Here is an 18,366-nt window from a genome sequence, read left to right as displayed (position 1 = left end):
GTGAGGGATGAAAATCTGAGTCCGACAGGTGTTTCTAGTAGTAGCAGCAGCAGCATGAACAAGTATTTTGTTTTGTTAATTTATGATGTGACCCACTATAAGCCCTATGCATAGTTAGGTATCCAGTTTAACCGGTCAGATACTAAAATGATTTCCAAGACTAGTCAGTGGACTAGATTTTTAACATTAGATTTTCTTCTTGGGTAACTCCATAGGAAGGTACAAAAAGGTGACCAAGCTTCTCCTAGTTAGACCTAGACATGTCTTTTTTTTTTATGAACCGTCACTTAATATTGAAGTATAAGTAGACGACACTGGGGGAGGGAAAGAGGTTCAGTAACTAGAGATTTTGGATAATTAAAAAGGAGTTATGGCTCAGCATTTGCAACTAAATTTAGAGTTAAGGGATGAGACTAGACCAGACCGCTTTAATTCTCATTTAATAAATTTTTTGCATATAGATTGATTAGGTTCAGAGTGTCAGTCTTCATTTGGCTGTGAAATAAAAAAAGTGGTTTAGCAATGTAAACAAGTTGCTGTAGCAGCACCCTAGTATGTTAGGGTCCTTATGCATTACCTTGTGGGATGATAGCATCTAGTTCATTTACTTTTCATAAGAACTGCTCCAGAAGACACATGCCCATGCATATGATATGCCTCAACACTGCGACCTGAAAAGAGAAATAAGTCTTAGGAGTCTGACCAGCCCAAAGCAAAGTTGTTAGACTTCAGGTATGAGCATCATTTCTCAGAGGTCTAAGTTATACTAGATCTGCAGTTAATACTTAGTTTGACATTGACACATTGTGTCAATGTCAGCTTGTTGCATCAAGATTCCATTTGAGTGCAAGACCTGTGCATCACTAGCACACAAGTTAGACTTCTTGATTTACTTACCAAGCCTCTGTTTTCTAGGAATGCATCTCCTTGCACAAAGAAGATCTGAAGCTGGCCGCCTAGCATCACATATCACCACACTGCAGTGGAAGTATATCTACAAGATAATGAAGTCTTGTTGGAAGTGCAGTTGCTATAAGGTTTCTTTCATTGATTTGGAAAGGCAAGATGAAAACAATGAGCATGACTTCCCCCTACAAAGTCACTCTGGCAACCTCCAAAGAAGGTTAGAGGTAGAGACAGGTTTAACCTTTGTAATAGTACTTTTATACAAGCATTTCAGGCTCATTCCTTGACTAGCACCTCTAGCCAGTAAGTGCCACTCACCTGTTCTAGTAGTGCATTTCCATCTTGCATGAATGTGAACATTTTCACCTCAAATCTCTTCAGATGAGTGGGAAACTTCACTCTTGAGTCACTATCCACTTTGTGGAAGATTGTTTGATGGGAGTCCTCTGCATTTTCACAGCTTGGAGAAGCAAGACTAGTGTTAGAGGCCTTAGATTAGCAAGATACATGTGTCATTATAGCAATATCAAGCAGATGAGTAAAATCCCTGATAGTGGATGTAGCTCAGTGGTAAAGGATTTGTGCCACAAAAATCCAGGTCCGTCCTTGTTCTCATTTGGAGAGTACCTAATCAGTCTTAGACCCACAGTGTTTGTATTGAAGGTCATTTCTGCTGCAAGTGATGCCTCAATGTAGGAATCCCATTGTCCCTTCTGATGGCTTTCAAGGGCATAGTAACAGTTTTAGTTCAGAGCCAAAAAAAGTAGGATTTCCCTCTAGTTCAGGTTAATACTTGGAGGGAATCAGGGGAGCCATTTCAGATTTTGGTAGGGGCAACTTTAGAGTTTTCAGGTGCCTACATAGCCCCTTGGAATCAGTTTTGTGCAGATAACTTAGGAGCACTATTAAATTAATTCCTGTATTAAGATATGGCTCTAATGTTCCTATATTCTAAACTTCTATACACAGAGTTTAGATTGAGATATTTGATGTATTCTTTCCAGTCCCAAGCCTTGAGGTATCAGTTTTAGAGCCTTAACAGGTATCAGAAAACAGAAGTTTGATATTTCTACACTACCTTTAGTGTAGAAACTAAGTTGGCTTACTGTTTCAGACAGACACTGTTTTTATGCCATTAGAGTACACAAATTGTTTTGACATGAGATCATGCATGTTCTTAAGGGGAATTTTGGTATTTGTGTTAGTGAGTCATGTACATGACTCACTACATTTGACTCCATCATTACTGGCAGTATGAGACTGGAATTGCATGTTTTGTCCATTAAGTTAAGCTATAACTAAAAATACAATTTGAAAATAAGCAAGCTTCATCTGCAGTGTGTAAACTTGAGGGTTTAATATTGACAAAGGCGAGTACAAATTTACATTCTAGAATGTTATTTGATGGTACCACTTAACACTTGTGTTTTCATAAATAGTCAATTATGCCAACCAGGACAGGTTAGGTATTTTAGAACTCACTACCTCAAAGAATTAAGTTTAAGCATGAGAGAAATAAAGTTGACATTCAGGCCAGTCCCCCCCCCCCCACCCCAAAAGCTGTAATCCTTAGTCAACTTTGAAAGACTAAAGTTACAGAATGTAGGTGTATTGCACATTGACAGGAGAAAGGGGAGAAGTACCACCACAAGTATGCTGGGCAGTGTCAGTACCTGAGACCAAGTGAGTACTCAGAAGCTTGAATGCTTATTCAGTACAGCAGCCACCACAGCTCCCACTCCTGAGTGAGATGCTCCCTGTCCCCTCACTCCAACTCAGACTGTGCAGCAGAACAGAAGGCAGGCTCCTAGTCTAAGTAGTGTAGCCAGTGGCAGCACTGGAGGGGGGGGGGAGGAGAAAGAGAGGCTAGAGTGGTACAGCTGTAGACAGCAGCAGGGAGAAGAGGAGGGAGGAGAGTAGTATGAGAGACTCAGGGGAGAAAGGGGATTATTTTGTTACCTGTCTGTAATGATAGACCACTGTGGGCTGCTGTCTCGGTCCTGGGAAGTAGTAGCCCAACAGTCTTCTAGATACAATTCTAGCTGTGGATCTTCAGAATGGAGCAGTTCCACTTCAAAATACAGTGCCTCTTTTAAGTATTTTACCACAGGATACTCTATTTCCACATAGGAGTCTGAATAAGACTGATCTAGAAGTGAGATTAAGAATAAAAAAAAAGTCTTGATGTATTAGAGGAGCCGTTCTTCCAGAGCCATAGTTTGTCCCCCTGCCCAAGTCCTCACCCAATCTCCTTGTTATAGCAGCAGTTTAAGGATGAGCACATGGGTGTGAAGGGATAATCTTTGGAGAATGGGAAATGAGGTGATCAGGACAAAGGAGGGGGCTTTGCAAATCAGACCCCTCCCCTGGATCTACACACACACAAAAGTGCTGCCTTTATATGGGTTGGGGGGGGGAGAAGATGGTGTCAACTGGCTTGTTTACAGAAACACTGTGGAGCAAGGACTATAAGCCATCCTTGATAAGAGTGGCATGGCTGGAGTTATAGTTCATGCTTATCTTCCCTTGCCCGCTTGTGTTTCCATCCTTACAAAGGATGATTAACTTATTTGGGGTGGGTTGTGACTTCACATTTGTCAATACCATCCCTTAGTACAGAGTCCCAACAATGTAGGATGTTAAGGTACAAAGACATGCTTCCAGAAGTGTCTACATTTCTAAATTAGACAGAGGGAGGGTGCCTATGCACTTACTAGAAATTGAGTGAGATAAGTGGAATTGTGCCACCACTACAATCAGTGACAATAGTGGTGCATGTTGCATCCTAGGATCAGTCACTTCCTGCTACTCCCATAACCGTCCCCTAGAAAAGCCAGCTCTTTGGCTGCTCAGCATGGCCATCCTTACCTTTGAACAGCCTCAAGGTTAGAGCAAGAGAGCCAAACCCTGGCTCAACACTGGGTGCTGGGTTGTTTCTAGAGCTGTACTGGACAACGATGGTCTCATTTATTATATATTGACATGCACACTTCAGTCTGGGAGTGGGAAGTAGAGTTTAGAGACTGTTATAATCTTTGTTTAAAAACAACCACCCTTCCCCTTCTATCTGTACAGCAGTACTTACTGGTATATTGGTGTAGTGCTGCCAGGTCTGAAGTAGGAGACCTCATTTTCATAGGTCATAACGGTGTCCTCAAACTGAAAGAACCAGGCATTTAGCTGGAGACTTAACACCAAAAGTCAGTCAAGTTTTAGGTTGCTAGAGGTACCCAAGTGCTGCAACAGCTACTGTAGTTAGCTCACTATTCACCTTTGCCTCCATAGCTAATCACCTGCACTCAGCCAAGACCTAGTATTAGAACAGTGTCCTTTTCTTCAACCTCCAGAGAGAGATTGGTCAGTGTGCACATTTATGCTGTTTGTGACTACTGGCAACACTATAGCCAGTAAGTCCAGGGTGTCATGCCGTACAGTGAAAGTAGTAACTGAACTACCATATTCTGTAGTAAACATGTTGCATTAAAAGTTGCGTGATGTAGCTCAATTACTTGAGTAACATTACCCAGTAATCCATCCAAGCCTTACTCTTATGTAATTTATAGATGTCATCTTTGGTGCAGGAAGTAGCCTGTGTCTCTTCAATGGATCCCTTGTACTAATCCTGCTTCAGCCATTGGACCACCACAATAGAAGTGGTAGCAAAACCTGCCTCTGAAACAGAGGTGAAATTTACAAAAACTTGTCTTCATGCTCTATGAATGACTGAGAGACATTGTCGGTCAGATGGTGCAGCCATCCTAAACTCATGCTATCAAAACTTTTGTAACTAGGCAGAATGTAGCCTTCAGTTTGAGCCAGAATCCTTCCAAGTGTTGAGGAGGCACCTGATGAGCCAGAGAATGTAGTATGTGGGACAGGTCAAGATCATAGTTAGGACCACCTAAAGAGGAAGGTACTACTGGTTCTGGAAAGTCAGCTAACATCTCATGGGTATGTTCTGCAAAAACTAGCTCTATGGCTCTTTCCATCTGAACCTGGTTGCTCAGATGGCATGTCAGTGTGGTTTCTTTACCTTTCTACTTGTTCCACAGGTGTTCATGTTGAATATGAATGTTGCACTCTTCTCAGTCACTGAGACAGGCCTGCATTGTTTGTCTCTCAAGACAAATAAGCTGGTATCCAGATCGGTGATTCCTGCTAGCTTTAGTGCAGTGATAACCATTGTTCCATTTGGCAGGCAGTCTGAAGACAAGCAGACATCCATTGTGTGTGTCCATTCAGCATACTCTCCTACCCCCCCCTCCCCCAAGCAGAGAGCCAGCATTACCAGTCATTTTGACTCAATCATGCAAAGTAGGGTGGCAACAACAAAAAGTTTACCTATTAGTTCTTTAGGTGAAAATCTGCAAGAGATTGAGAAGTCTATCATGTCAGCATGAGTGTTATCCTTCATTGTTAAATGGAGTGAAGCTGTTATTCCAGAGGGATGAATCTCCTAGGAGAGATCACAAGTTAATTGCTGATCAATAGGAGTTATACTGAGCTTTTAATTGCCATGCCAGGTCAGTTTAAAAAGCCAAAAGGTGAAATCTTGGCCCAGTTGTCACTGATGTCCTCAGTGAGACCAGGGTTTTATCCTTTGGCATGAATCATGTGACTTCTCCAGATGAAGCATTTGCCCCTTGCCTCCACATTTCATAGCTTTGCAGTGCATTGGAGGCCATGGACCAGCTTAACCCACCTGGTCAAGCCGAGTGCTTGGGACACTAGATTTTAATATAGAAAAGTTTGTAGGAGAGGCTTGGTCAGGTCAGACAAGCCATTAACGGAGAAGCTCCCTAGTCATTCTGTTTAGTTTTGAAGTTTCTCAAGTAGTGTTTGACTGTCAGCTTTAGCTGCAGAAGTGGCATTCTAGTGCCATGTTTGAGTTCTTTGTAAGGGTTCACGTTGCACCAAGTTTATATCAGCAGTACTCCACTAAACAATGCCAATTCCTGCCCCCCCCACCCACTTCACTCTAGCAGGGTTAATCTAATCTTTGGTTAGGAGTGCAAGGTTAGCACGAGTGTCCCACAGGCATTTATTCTGGCATGAGATGTTCTACCAGCTGTGGTAAGTTACCTACAGTAACTCAAGATTTGTTCCATTTCTGATTCAGCACCCATATTAGTTGGCATTTCACAATAATGGCAAGTTTAAAGCCCAACATATTGGGAGAGCTAGATGCAGAGAATTAGGCACCCAAGTCTGAGGGTGCTAAAAAGGGGTTGGCTGATGAGTTTTCAAAGCTAGTGGCTCTGCAATCACATGGCAAAATCAGGAAGTCCTGGATGGCTGGGAAAAGGCTTATGTAGTGCCCATCTTTTTAAAAAAGGGAGAATCTGGGGAACTCAGCCTCATTTCAGTCACAGGGGTTGGGGGAGGGGGAAGAAGGAAGAATCATGGAGCAGGTCCTCAAAGAATCAATTGAGGAGAGCAGAGTTATCAGGAACAGTCAGCATGGATTCACCAAGGGCAAGTTGTGCCTGACTAACTTAATTGCTTTCTATGGAGGTGGTAACTGGCTTTGGATGAGGAGAAAGCAGTGGATGTGTTATTCCTTGACTATATGAGCTTTTAATATACAGTCTCCCATAGTATTTGCCAGCAAGTTAGTTAAAGCATGGGCTGGATGAATGGACTACCCAAAGAGGATGGATCTAGACTGTTCAGTGGTAGCAGATAACAGAGCAAGGAGTAGGCTATTCGCTTTAGGTTAGGGAAAAAAAATTTCACTAGGAGTGTGGTGAAGCACTGGAATGGGTTACCTAGTGAGGTGGTAGACTCTCCTTCCTTAGAAGTTTAAGGTCAGGCTTAACAAAGCCCTGGCAGGGATTATTTAGTTGCGGGATTGGTCTTGCTCTGACCAGGGAGCTGGACTAGATCTCCTGGAGGTCCCTTCCAACACTGATAGTCTAAGTCCAAAATTTAGACCTTCAAAGCCTCCTGCTCAATTGGTGCCTAACCCTGTAGGCATCTAAATTTCTGTCCATGTACTAGCAGCAAGCTGCTTAAATCCTAATGCTAAGCTACTTGGCACTTATGATGGAACTTTGGCATGAACTCACTCAACTGTGTTTCCCTTTCCTATCTTATCTGCAGGGACCAATCCAGTAGGCCTACTTAGAAGCAGGAGTAGCTGATTGGACCCTGCAGGCAGCTGGAAGTAAGGAAGGTGTAGTGCCACCTTGTGGTAAAAGCCCACTGGATGGAATAAGTGGGAGAAAAAAAAAAAAGATAAGTGTGCTGTAGCACACTTAGTAAATTAAGCAATTATTCAGTCATTTTTAACCACGTTGTAAGTCAGTTGGATTAGATAGTACTTATATTTCAGGGTACAGTATATAAAAAGTATAAACAAGTCATGGTCTAGGAAATGGTTTTCTACTGACTTCATGAGGGTTTTATGTAGCCTGTTGTAAAACTAGGCATCTAGAGGAATGCATGAACCCCTGGAAGACTTGCATACCCCTGTGCAAAGAGACTTCAGCCCAACATTGGAATGCTGAGCTTAAGTCCTTTGAGGAGACTCACCCTACATTGCTTGCTGGAAGGGTTCTCCTACTGAAGGATTCTGAAATTCTAGCTCCCCTCCCACCAGTTATAGTGGGCTGGACACCAGGCACATTTGGTTATCTTTACCTCATATAGTACATGAGGTGCATAGAGAGGAACACGAATTGTTAAGTGGGTGCCGTTGTCATCCAGTCCATAGTTGTGCTTCTGAGCAGCATCTGATGATAGGCTCAGGTTTGAAATGAAGGGCAGCCAGTTTTGATCCACATTGCCATGAATGACTGTTAGATAAAGGTTATCATCATCACAGAATCCTCTTGCACTAGGCAACACTGTAACAGATGGAGAGGTGATCATAATATTCCATGCACAAGGGAACTCAATCTGACTTAATCTGAGTTGCACCATAAGACAAATGGTCACAGCCTCCCCTTGTTACCTGCATCCTTGACAGGAGAGATGGTTATGACTGGAACAGTGAAGGTCTCATGTGTTGGCTGTACTATGAAGCCAAGTGTAACATTCAGAGTATAGAGTCTAGTGTCCTCTGTTAAGTACTGGGAGGGGAGGGAGAGAGACAGCATCAAGTCACATTTAGAAACTCCAAGCAATAGAGTTTAAGAACCTGTGCATTAGGTACTAAACAGATACCTCTTTCTTAATGCTAGGCACATCAAATGGTGTTTCTATTATATAGCCTTTGCTTCCATTAGGGTATCTAGTCTCATAGACTTTGTATCCATGCTGAAGGGCTTCAGGCACAGTTACAGTTGTATCATCTATGGTCAAGTTCACCAGTTCCACATCTGGGAGGAATGTTCCAACGGTCACATTGACCAGCCTAATGCTGGAGTTGGTATCTAGGAAGAAGTGGTGTGGTGTTAGGTCTTTGCTAAGAAAGTGAAGTGGGAGCTTAGGGTTCATTCAGTTACTTACTGTTTGTTATGGTGGGTGGTACAAGTTTAAATGGAGTTTCTATTTTCTTGATGATGGTATGCTTGGTCACTCCCCACCTGTTGTCTTCCCACTGATGTTCCAGAAACAAGTTAATGTAGTATTTTGTCCCATGCTGTCCCTCACTCACATGGGTCTGAAAGATCAAGTTGTAGGTTCAGTATATTATGTTAAATACTGAGATAGTTGAAAGTTGCATGCAACATGTAGTTTCTGGAGCACTAAGGTGAACTGACAAAAAACCATTTACTTGTGCTAACAGTTGTATACTAGGTTGCAGTTGCATTATCCTGCTATTCTGGGAAGTTCTGTACAGGAGCAGAAACACAACAGGGCAGGTGCTTCTCAGCTTCAAACTGCTTAATCCATATTCCTGTCCTCCTCTCCTGCCCTGTCCCCCCGCCAAACCACCAGCTTTATACTCTTCCAAGTTTAGTCCCCTCAGATCAGAGACCTTCTCCACAAATGGAGAGGGGAATGTCTCTCAAAGGTCATTAAATAGCAAAAGAGCCTCATGGGTTCAACCCTCATTGATATGAGACAGCCATGGCCAATTGGAAGAGCTAGTCTCATCAGGTGCAGTACTGAGAGCTCCCTGGTCAGTGTTCTTATGTGGAGAATTGAAAAGTGAGGGGTATAACACCCCCTCCTCTAAAGTCCCCTTTGCCACTCACATTGGATTTATGTAGCTGACTGGGGAATCCTCCCTACCAGTCATTAGCCTTCTGCTTGTAGCTCAGACCGACAGACATCCACTAACCTTGTAATAGCCACCTTCTGCACCTATGGGCATCTGGATGGTAATTTCATCTGTATTGTTTGATAGCACATATTTCCTGGAAGCAATTTCTCTGGCAGAAAGTTTGTGAAGATCCACACCAATTTCAACAAGGAGATCATTGAAGCTAGTTGCCCCAGCAGAGAGGGTTTGGAGGTTTTTTGGAATGGTCCATATAATTGTGTCATCTGTATATTCCATCCCATCTTAATTTAGAAAGAATATTAGGCATATCCATTAGTATCAAGAGCAGTACTTAGGGAATTAGCAGCTAGGCATCTCAGCACATCAAGATACTGAGTGTTTAGCATTAGATTTAAAGAGATACTAAGTCTCACCTATAGGGCAGGCCACAGCAGTATCTACCATCAAGATCATCCATCGTTGCTTGTAGAATGTACTTGCTCTCACTGCAGAGAATGTCACTCCTCGAACCTGCAAGAGTAGATGCTCTTAGAGCTGTGCAGTGACAGAGCACACAGATGGTAAAGGAGTGCACCAACCTTGACTAGCTGTGCTTCTGTAGCATTGTACGGAGCTCTCAGCAAAATCCTAGTGTCTGTTGTATTGAGTCCATAGCCAGCATTCTGAGCATCACTTGCTAACAGAGCCTTCCTTCCAGTGGGTAGGTGAAATACTACTTGCCAAATAGACACTGCCCCAGCTGTTGCCTGAGGGAGACAAACAGCTCAAAAGTTTTGCTATGTGTTTTTATCAGACTACACCACATTTCCATTCTCATTTACACTTCACTTGGAGACAAATTGAGATTTCATCTCAGTGCCTTTGTATTCCCCTCCTCAGCATCAAAAAGCTGATCTTGCGGTCCTGGAAAGACAGTACACCCTCTGCTAGGGTACCTATAAACCTAGTGTTGTAGCTGTGTCAGTCCTAGGATTAGGAGAGAAGGTGGGTGAGAACATCTTTTATTGGACCAAACTTCAGAAATTGATCCAATAAAGATTACCTCACCCATCCAGTCTCCATAAAAACCTCAGTTAAGCAGCTGTTTCTTCTGTGGTTCACTAACTTGTTTTTCAAACTGACCAGCTCATGGTTTCCTTGTGCTCCCTATCCACCAGTTATATAATCTACCCATGGATTATAGGTGGTCTTTATATAGTAGCCAATTTGATAGTGCACTGACCTCAAGATGCTACTGAGGTAGTGATACCAGCCATCTCATTTGAGAGGCTATTCCTATCTTTCCTTCCCTTGTTGCTCTACATCTGTTACCAGGAAGCTGGGAGATGTCTCCCTATCTGTATCCTTCAGTCCAGGAGTTCTGTTCTCTTCCTATAGTTTTTTGGAGGCTGACTCCTCAGTGCATGCTTTCAATATACTGCTGGAGTAGTTGTAAACAGAAAGACACATTGAGCCATGAGTAACAATGCTAGCATCTAAGCTTACCTCTGGAAAGGCTAGAGCCCAGTCCTCAGGTTCATCTTGGAGCACGTCTGCTGTTATCTGTGGAACGTTCCTTCTGACAGACACCTTGTAAAGGAACATTAGTGACACCAAGTTCTAGTCTCCTGATCCCCACTATGTTAGGAACATTTGAGTTAGTGATCACATTCCCCTGGCTGGGAGTAATTTTTTTTTTTTTTAAAAAAAGGGTCTGAAGTTTGTTGCTTGAACTACCAAACAGCCTTTAATAAAAGGCTGATTGTCAAGAGAACAACTTCTTAACTGGAACTGTGAAGCCTGAGAAGTAGGTGCACTGGATAGACTAAAATGAAAAGGGTACAATCAAATGGTGGAATGCAGAGAAGCCAGACAGCCTCTGTCAAAGAGTAGAGCAATAACCACTTCCATTTTAGGGATTGACTCCCATACTTAGGAGTTCTTTTCCGGGATACTGTTTTGATCCACTATTTGGCTTTAACCTATTTGATATTAAAAATGTTGACAAGTGCAACATTTGATCACTTAGCATTACTTATTTAGGCAATACCCATTAATTTATTGGATTAAAAAATCCAATTTTCAGGTGGTCCCTGGACTATTTGGATCCTATTACACATGTAGTGTATTCTGCTTATAAATCTTTGTTTGCCAAGTGTTTGGGATCCATCCAAGGCCCTATCCAGAGGGCTCCTTTACAAGTTCCCCCCTTCCCCATGGAAGATCAGTGTTTGGGATCTTACCTCCATGTAGTTAGTTTCACATACTAACTCTCTTGGATGCCATGGACTGTAAGGGCAACTCACAATCTTCAAGTGAGTTAGAGCATTTTTCATATCAGGATTATTAGCTGCTTGGATTTGTACAGTTAGTGTGTACACATCACTCTGCAGAGACATGGCAACAACAGCTTTGACAAGATACTGATTAATGTGCCCAAACAGGTCCCCTCTTCCACCACCTCTTATTTGCTCATCCCTAACTAGTGATGCAAATACTGCCCCATAATGAAGTGTTTAAGCATTACAACCAAGTCATCTGTGTCCATGTAGACTAGACGAGTGCAGCACTTGAAAGTTATTTTGCATGTCTCCCCAATACAAGTATTGCCTACAAGTCTAAAGTATTTGAGAGAGGATTCAAAGTCCTTGCCCCTTTCCAATAGTCACCCTGTTATAAAAGCAAGTGCTTGAAGTTGGAGAGAGAGGTCCAAGTTAGATGATGAATTACATCACTAGTCAGATATCAGGTTGCAGAAAAAGATTACCTGCTGCTAGCAGGGCAGATTGCCACAGAAGAAACATTACCCTTCCAATATATGAACAGATGGCTATTAGATGGTCTTCATTCTTATGTTAGCACATTAGAATGTGTTTTGTAGTAGACATTGATGTTTCTACCACAATATACCCAAATGCCTGGGAAAGAGCTCTGGGGATGTTAGGCAGTGTTCTCTAAGTGGCACTAGTTAGTAGACATGCACACAGTCTTTGTACAACTCATTGGAAGTCATAACTTCTGTGTTAAAGGACAGATTTTATAACTAAAATCCAAAAGTAGAGCATGTTAGATACAGTAGGCTTACCTCAATATGAGTGTAGCAGCTTATAATGGAAGCACGGAATTCAATGTTACCCCAATAATTATACTCTATTGTATAGCCACACTGTGCTGCCAGGGTCTCATCAATCTCCTGGGCTGTGCCAAACTGGTCTGTGAAAAGTTTTTGGAGTAGAGCTGTCAGAAGACCTTACACAAGGTCAGTGAGCTTTTCCTTGGACATTAGCATGCAGAGTTACCAGTTCATCCCAGAGAGCCATTCCAAGGTTATACTGTACAATAATCCCTTTTGTAGACTTTACAGTGACTATTGCTTTGATGTCACACTTTGATTATGATGGTAATCAGCTATGGTTAATGGTCAGACCCACATTCCCCTTTAGTATCTGTAGCACTGAATCACAGCTATAAGCTTAGTGCCTCAATTTCTTCTTGTCCCACCCCCCCAAGTCAGCTGTTATACTGGCTGTGACCCAAGGTCAGCTGTCAGCAACTTGCTAGGCTACCATAGGCGTGAGTTAGGTACTTTGTGGCTTCCATTTTCCTGTAGTTCAATTCATGCATTACCAGAAAACCAAGGATCTATTTGATCACTTGACCACCAGGCTAACCAAGGCAGAGTTTAGTTCTTGGTGTTTACCTAGAACATCGATAGCCTATTTCATACTATAGTTGATCTAAAGTTGTGATCTTAATAAACCCACATTTGGAGATTTAGTAAGTACAGTTACCAGGATATCTGTGGATAAAGGTACAAATGAGGATTTCCCACAAGAGTCATTGATCAGATTAGCTAGACTATTAACAAAATGTTTTTTCTTTTGCTTCTCATTAGAAGTTACTTTAACTACTGTTGTGGTCTACACTGGGTCTCCCATTGTAAAGATACCAGGAGTGTTGTATAGGAGTATTACAGACTTGATGCCCCAGTGCATAGTAGCCTAGAGTTTAGGCATTTATTAAGAGTAATAGGCATTTTCAAAGCTGCCTCTTATTCCTCCCACTTTCCCCAGTCTTTCCTTAAGGCCCATGCTCTGCTTACCAACAACAGCGAAGATCAGATACTTGTCCTCAAAGTACTCTGCATTCAGTGCAACTCGCAAGAGGCTCCCCAGGCACTCTGAGCTCAGGGAGCCTGTGGAGATATTAAGACAAATAATTAGTAACTATCACCATAGGAGTCACTTGGATGCTAGACTACTACTGAAATGCTGCCACTTCTGGGGTCAAACAGCAGCTCTATCAATACATGGTTAAGACCATAGCCACCTGTAGTTTCACCAGGTTAGAGAAAACACACACATGGGTTTATCAAGGGTCTCTGAGACCAACTGGCAGATGGATCCCATGGGTTCACCAGGTCTTCAGCAGCATTTTGGCAGTGAGGGTCCTTCAGTGCTGCAGAATACCCAGACTGGGAAGCCCCCACCCCAAAGTGCTACCAAAGCCCCAGACCATTGCCAGGTATTTGAATTGGGCCCCACAGTTCATAAAGCCAGCCCTGTCTGAGGTGGCAAAAAAAGCTGGAACCAGCCCTGTCACCTACACTAGACTAATTGTAGGAGAACTTGAGTACTTGTGGCACCTTAGAGACTAACAAAGAAGTGAGCTGTAGCCCACAAAAGCTTATGCTGAAATAAATTTGTTAGACTAAGGTGCCACAAGTACTCAAGTTCTTTTTGTGGATACAGACTAACATGGCTGCTACTCTGAAACCTGTGTGAGAACTTGTCAGTTAAGTTCGGTGCAAGAATGCATGGTTTCATATAAAAACCAAAGTCATAACATCTTTTTTTTTTAAATAGCTGAGCTCAAGTGCTGTGCATAGTACAGGAGCAGTGATAGAGTAAGACTGGAAAACCGCTTTTGTGAATAGGGGATCTGGGATTTCTGGGAGAGGGGGTATTCAGTAATGAGGGGCTCAATACCACAGGGGACACTTTGAAGTGACTTGGGGCTGGGGTGATCTATTATCAGCCTGCAAGTTAGTAACAATCCTAGCTTGAGGAAAAAAAAAAAACTAACAGTTTGAGAACAGCAGGCTCTAAGTTGCTGCCTTGAGCTGAATATCTAATTTAGAGAGTCACTGCTCTCCAGGAGGAGTTTTAGAAGCAAACCCAGTTTTAAGTTAGGGACTCAGTCCCACAGACTCTTTCATGGGAATCACTTTACATAAACAGGTTTCAGAGTGGTTGCTATGTTAGTCTGCATCAGCAAAAGTGATGAGTCCTTGTGGCACCTTAGGCTAACAAATTTATTTGTTCATAAGCTTTTGTGGGCTAAAGCCCATTTCAGATGCATGAAGTGGGGAAAGAAAAACCAACCACAAAACAAGATCCAGAAGCAGATATAAATACATGAAAGGATGGGGGTTGTTTTACCAAGTGTGAGGTCAGACTGAAGAGATAATCAATTAACAGAAAAGTAACTTTTGAAGTGGCAAGAGAGTGGCCCATTACAGACATTTGGCAAGAAGTTAATTCCACAAAAGTCAGGGACTATTCATATGCAGAGCTACAGGAATAAGTGTTTGCAAGGCAGAGGCATTAGAAGTGTCTTTCTGACAAGTGGTAAGACCACTCAGACAAGACACAGGGAATTGTGATGCTAGAGAGAGAATGACTATACCCTAGTGATGCAGGCATTTGGGTTATAAGAGTCTTAAGATTCTCATGTGGGGCTTCCTCAATTTCTCCAAGTGAAGCTCTTTCACTTTGGATAAAGTCTCCTGAGATGGGGACTTTATCTAAAGTGAAACAGCTTCACTTGGAGAAATTGAGGAAGCCCCACATGAGAATCTTATAACCCAATTGTTAGGGTACTTAAGAGGTGGAGACCCTGTTGAGTCCTCTCCCTGCCCACCCTGCATTGGGGTGGGTGAGTAAGAAGGGAGCAGACCCAGGCTCAATTGCCATGTTCAAGACTCCAATGAGGCAGGCACCATTTCTAAAGTGAAGGGGAGTCTGATCCATTAGGAATGCTCAGAGCAGGATTACTGCTTTGACCCCACAGCAAAAGATAAGTGGGAAGGGTATTTTGAGGATCATGCTAGAGGTGCAATCCCCAGCTTGATAAGACACTGGGTCAGAGAGGCTAGGTACTTACAGCATCTAACTTCTCACATTGCTGCAGCTACATTGTTTAATGCTGTAGTTTGATCAGAGCTAGTGCAAGTATGTCTTGAGCTGGGCCTCACAGACGTCTAGGTGTAGCCATATCCTTAGAACAGTTATTTGGACTGTGTACTTCTCTAGAGCGTACAAATGAATGTGACAGTATTAAGTACTCTAAATTGCAAAGAGTAAGTTCACAGGTTAGAGCAAGTTGTCTACTGAGGCAGGAGACTCAAGTAGAACCACCACACACCTGGTCAATACTTACAGCAGCCACATGCCTTCCCTAGCACCACACTGGAGCATTGAAGCAGACCACCACTTACTGAAAAGCTACAGAGGGGGATGAAACCTATTTGCCTGCATTTCAAGACAGTTCATAAAATTATTTACCTGGCCTGTCTTGGGTCCATATTTCAGAGGCTAATACACCTATTAGGAACAACCTGCAAGAGAAAGAAGTATGTGCAGATACACAATTGTCTTGGTAGCAGTTTCTTTAGTTGGAAGAAGTTCCATTTCAGCATTGCTTAATTCTAATTAAAGCTTTTAGAGGTGTGATTACATGGACTTCCAAGGTCTGTGTAAGCCTCCTCCTTAGGGGCATACAGGCTCATTCTCCTTTACTTTTAAGAATTTAGGAGACAGTCATGAGACTACCACAGCCTGTACTCCACAGGGAGAATCATAATCAACAGAAACACCACAAACACTCACCTCAACACAAGGTTTGGCACCATTGCCCTTTAGAGCAGCTACCAGCTGTAGCCTCTTTTCTCCTGTGATGACAAGCAGACTAAAAGTTTGAGAATCCTGAGCCAGCCTGTAGGGTTAAACCCCAAACTGTATTTTCAATGCTTTGGATTCACAATAGAAAGAAAACCCAAGACTCCATTTTTATACTCATGCAAATCAATTGCAGCTGCTTCCCCAATCATACACCTATAATTCAATTCACCTAGTGATTCACTTTAATAGTTAATTATACTATTTTCTGTGTTCCTTCAGAGGTGATTTTTGCCAGTTCCTGAGTGATACTGATGAGGTTGTTAGAGACAATGAGATAATTAGTAAACTCCAGATAGAGGTGGTTTGAAGACCACTAGCCTTGAGTTACTGTCCTCCAAGTATATTTCCTAGTTAGAGCTGGCAATTCCAAAACATCAGGGAAACAATTAGTTTGAGTCAAACAGAATCAGAAAATTTTGAAGAATTTTCAGTGAATCAACAATGCCTGTTTTGAGTCAGATGAAATCAAAGTCTCATATCAGAGGTGTGTGCTTTAACTGCTGGTCTATAGGATATTCTGGTGTGGCAGTGTGTGAGGGGCTCCCTGAATCTCTCCTGCTGAAGCTGTTCTACTTTGTATAAATACTTGACTAGTCTGTGGCCAGACAAGTGAGAATGACTGTATAGTGTAGTGGTTAGACCACTCACTTAGCAGGTGAGTGCAGATGAATTCCTGGGCCAATGAATATTTCATCACTTATACAAAGTGAAACAGCTTCAACAGGAGAGAATGAAAATGTCCTGTTGTGGGAGATTTCATTGCTCAGTGGTTTGGGGCATTGTCTTATGAAGTTGGAGACCTATGTCCAAATCCTTTCCCCCAGAAGGGAGAATAAAATCTCTCTCTTCCAGATGAGTGCCCTAGCCTAAAAATTATAAAGAGGGTACCATTACCTTCTCCTGTGTTGTGAATGGCATCTAGGTCAAATATGTAAATAGTTCCAGGTAGACTGAAATTTAATTTTTTTTGGCAAATAAACTATTCATGCAAAAAATTCACCCAGCTCTGCTCCTAGTATTTGCAAGATCTGAATTTCCATTAACACCCTCCTTACTCTGTGAATTAGGTCTGTCTTTGAATGTACTAAGAACAACATGACATTACAATTTGCAGGAAAAAAAGTATAGAAACTGAAAACAGCTCACAAAGGCTGCAGTTAACTTAGTTTATTTTAAATCAGGATTTAAAAAATATTTCCCTTTCAAAAAAGTTTTTTTTGGGGGGGGGGGGAGTGGAGTGGAGAGAGGTGCAGGTTTAGACATTTTGCCCACCAATTTTAAGTCTACTCTAATTGCTATAGAGACAGTGGTCTATATTTTCAAAGGGTTTGTAAAAAAAGCAGGATCTGTCAGCTCACACAGTCTGAGATATTACTGAGTTCACGATGACTCCTGACTACTTCTGTGACACAGTCACGGTGCTATCAGGATCAAACTCATTATTTTGAAAAGCACTCTGGCGTAGCTAAAGAGCAAAAGACACTGTAAAATTCAAGTCAATAACAATGTGAGTCCATTTTTAATATAATCATGTTATAAAAGAGCTTATTGGGACCTTATCTTTCAAGATTTCCATTATAAAATCCCTATATTCAGGGATTATGGCTGCTATGTAAACTGTGAAGGGTAAAATCTATTCCACGACCTGCTTCTGCAGCACTCTGGCTATGTCTACACCTAGCACAGGGTGTGTGATTCCCAGCCCGAGTAGACATACTCACTCTAGCTCTCATCAAGCTAGCATGCTAGAAATAGTAATGTAGCTGAGTAGCAACATGGGCTAGTAACCCCGAGTACAAACCCAGCAGGACCCCCTGGGTATGTACTTGGAACAGCTAGCCTGTGCCTCCACTCACTGCTACCAGGTCTACACATTTTAGTGTTAGCTTGATGAGAGCTAGCACGGGTATGCCTACCTGAGCTGGGAATCACACCTGCAGCTGTAAGTGTAGACTTAGTCTTTGTCTTTGCCTTATATACAAGTGTTACAAGAATAGAAGGCTACCAGCTCTGGCCAGGCAGACCACAGAATCAAGCCAATTTTGTAGATAATCTCTTATTCCCTATCTAGATAAATGGGAAGCTCAGCACTGCCAGTCCTGCAAGGATAGGGACATAGTGGGTATTAAGCAATTATTTTACCTAGTGCCAGCTTTCACTGCCTGGCAAAGTTTCCTCTGAACAGATGAGCAAGTCCCATAGAGACTAGGAGTCTCTGAGCCAGGAATTCACCCCAGAGGTACAGCTCTGCACAGATATAAAATTTGTATCTGCATCCAATCTGCGATCTGCAAACATGGTCCACAGATATCCACGTGTGGATGCAGATATCCATGGATATAAAGC

The 18,366-nt window shown here is 42.3% G+C and overlaps 1 protein-coding gene across 2 annotated transcripts; it reads right to left on the bottom strand.

Moving 5' to 3' along the window:
- Positions 1-359: 359 nt before the first annotated feature.
- On the bottom strand, positions 360-16,109 carry LOC123365758 (zona pellucida sperm-binding protein 2-like). 2 transcript variants are annotated; one of them, XM_045008626.1, is made up of 22 exons: positions 15,949-16,109; positions 15,625-15,677; positions 13,161-13,253; positions 12,144-12,271; positions 11,302-11,445; positions 10,565-10,648; positions 9,658-9,825; positions 9,493-9,589; positions 9,137-9,360; positions 8,359-8,512; positions 8,074-8,282; positions 7,862-7,979; positions 7,549-7,754; positions 5,248-5,362; positions 4,940-5,157; positions 3,992-4,065; positions 3,775-3,902; positions 2,866-3,055; positions 1,225-1,366; positions 898-994; positions 578-671; positions 360-495 (listed from the first exon to the last, which is right to left on the bottom strand). In XM_045008626.1, exons 1-21 carry the CDS (start codon positions 15,969-15,971, stop codon positions 601-603), a joined length of 2,736 nt encoding a protein of 911 aa, XP_044864561.1. In that variant the 5' UTR covers positions 15,972-16,109; the 3' UTR covers positions 360-495; positions 578-600. The 2 variants fall into 2 exon arrangements, with proteins under 2 accessions (XP_044864561.1, XP_044864562.1); XM_045008627.1 differs by having other exon boundaries at positions 362-495; positions 4,940-5,109.
- Positions 16,110-18,366: the final 2,257 nt, after the last annotated feature.

Source organism: Mauremys mutica, chromosome 3, assembly GCF_020497125.1.
Source record: "Mauremys mutica isolate MM-2020 ecotype Southern chromosome 3, ASM2049712v1, whole genome shotgun sequence".
Classification (NCBI taxonomy): domain Eukaryota; kingdom Metazoa; phylum Chordata; order Testudines; family Geoemydidae; genus Mauremys; species Mauremys mutica.
The sequence above is the reverse complement of the archived record's forward strand: the minus strand, read 5'-3'. Positions and strand labels throughout refer to the sequence as shown.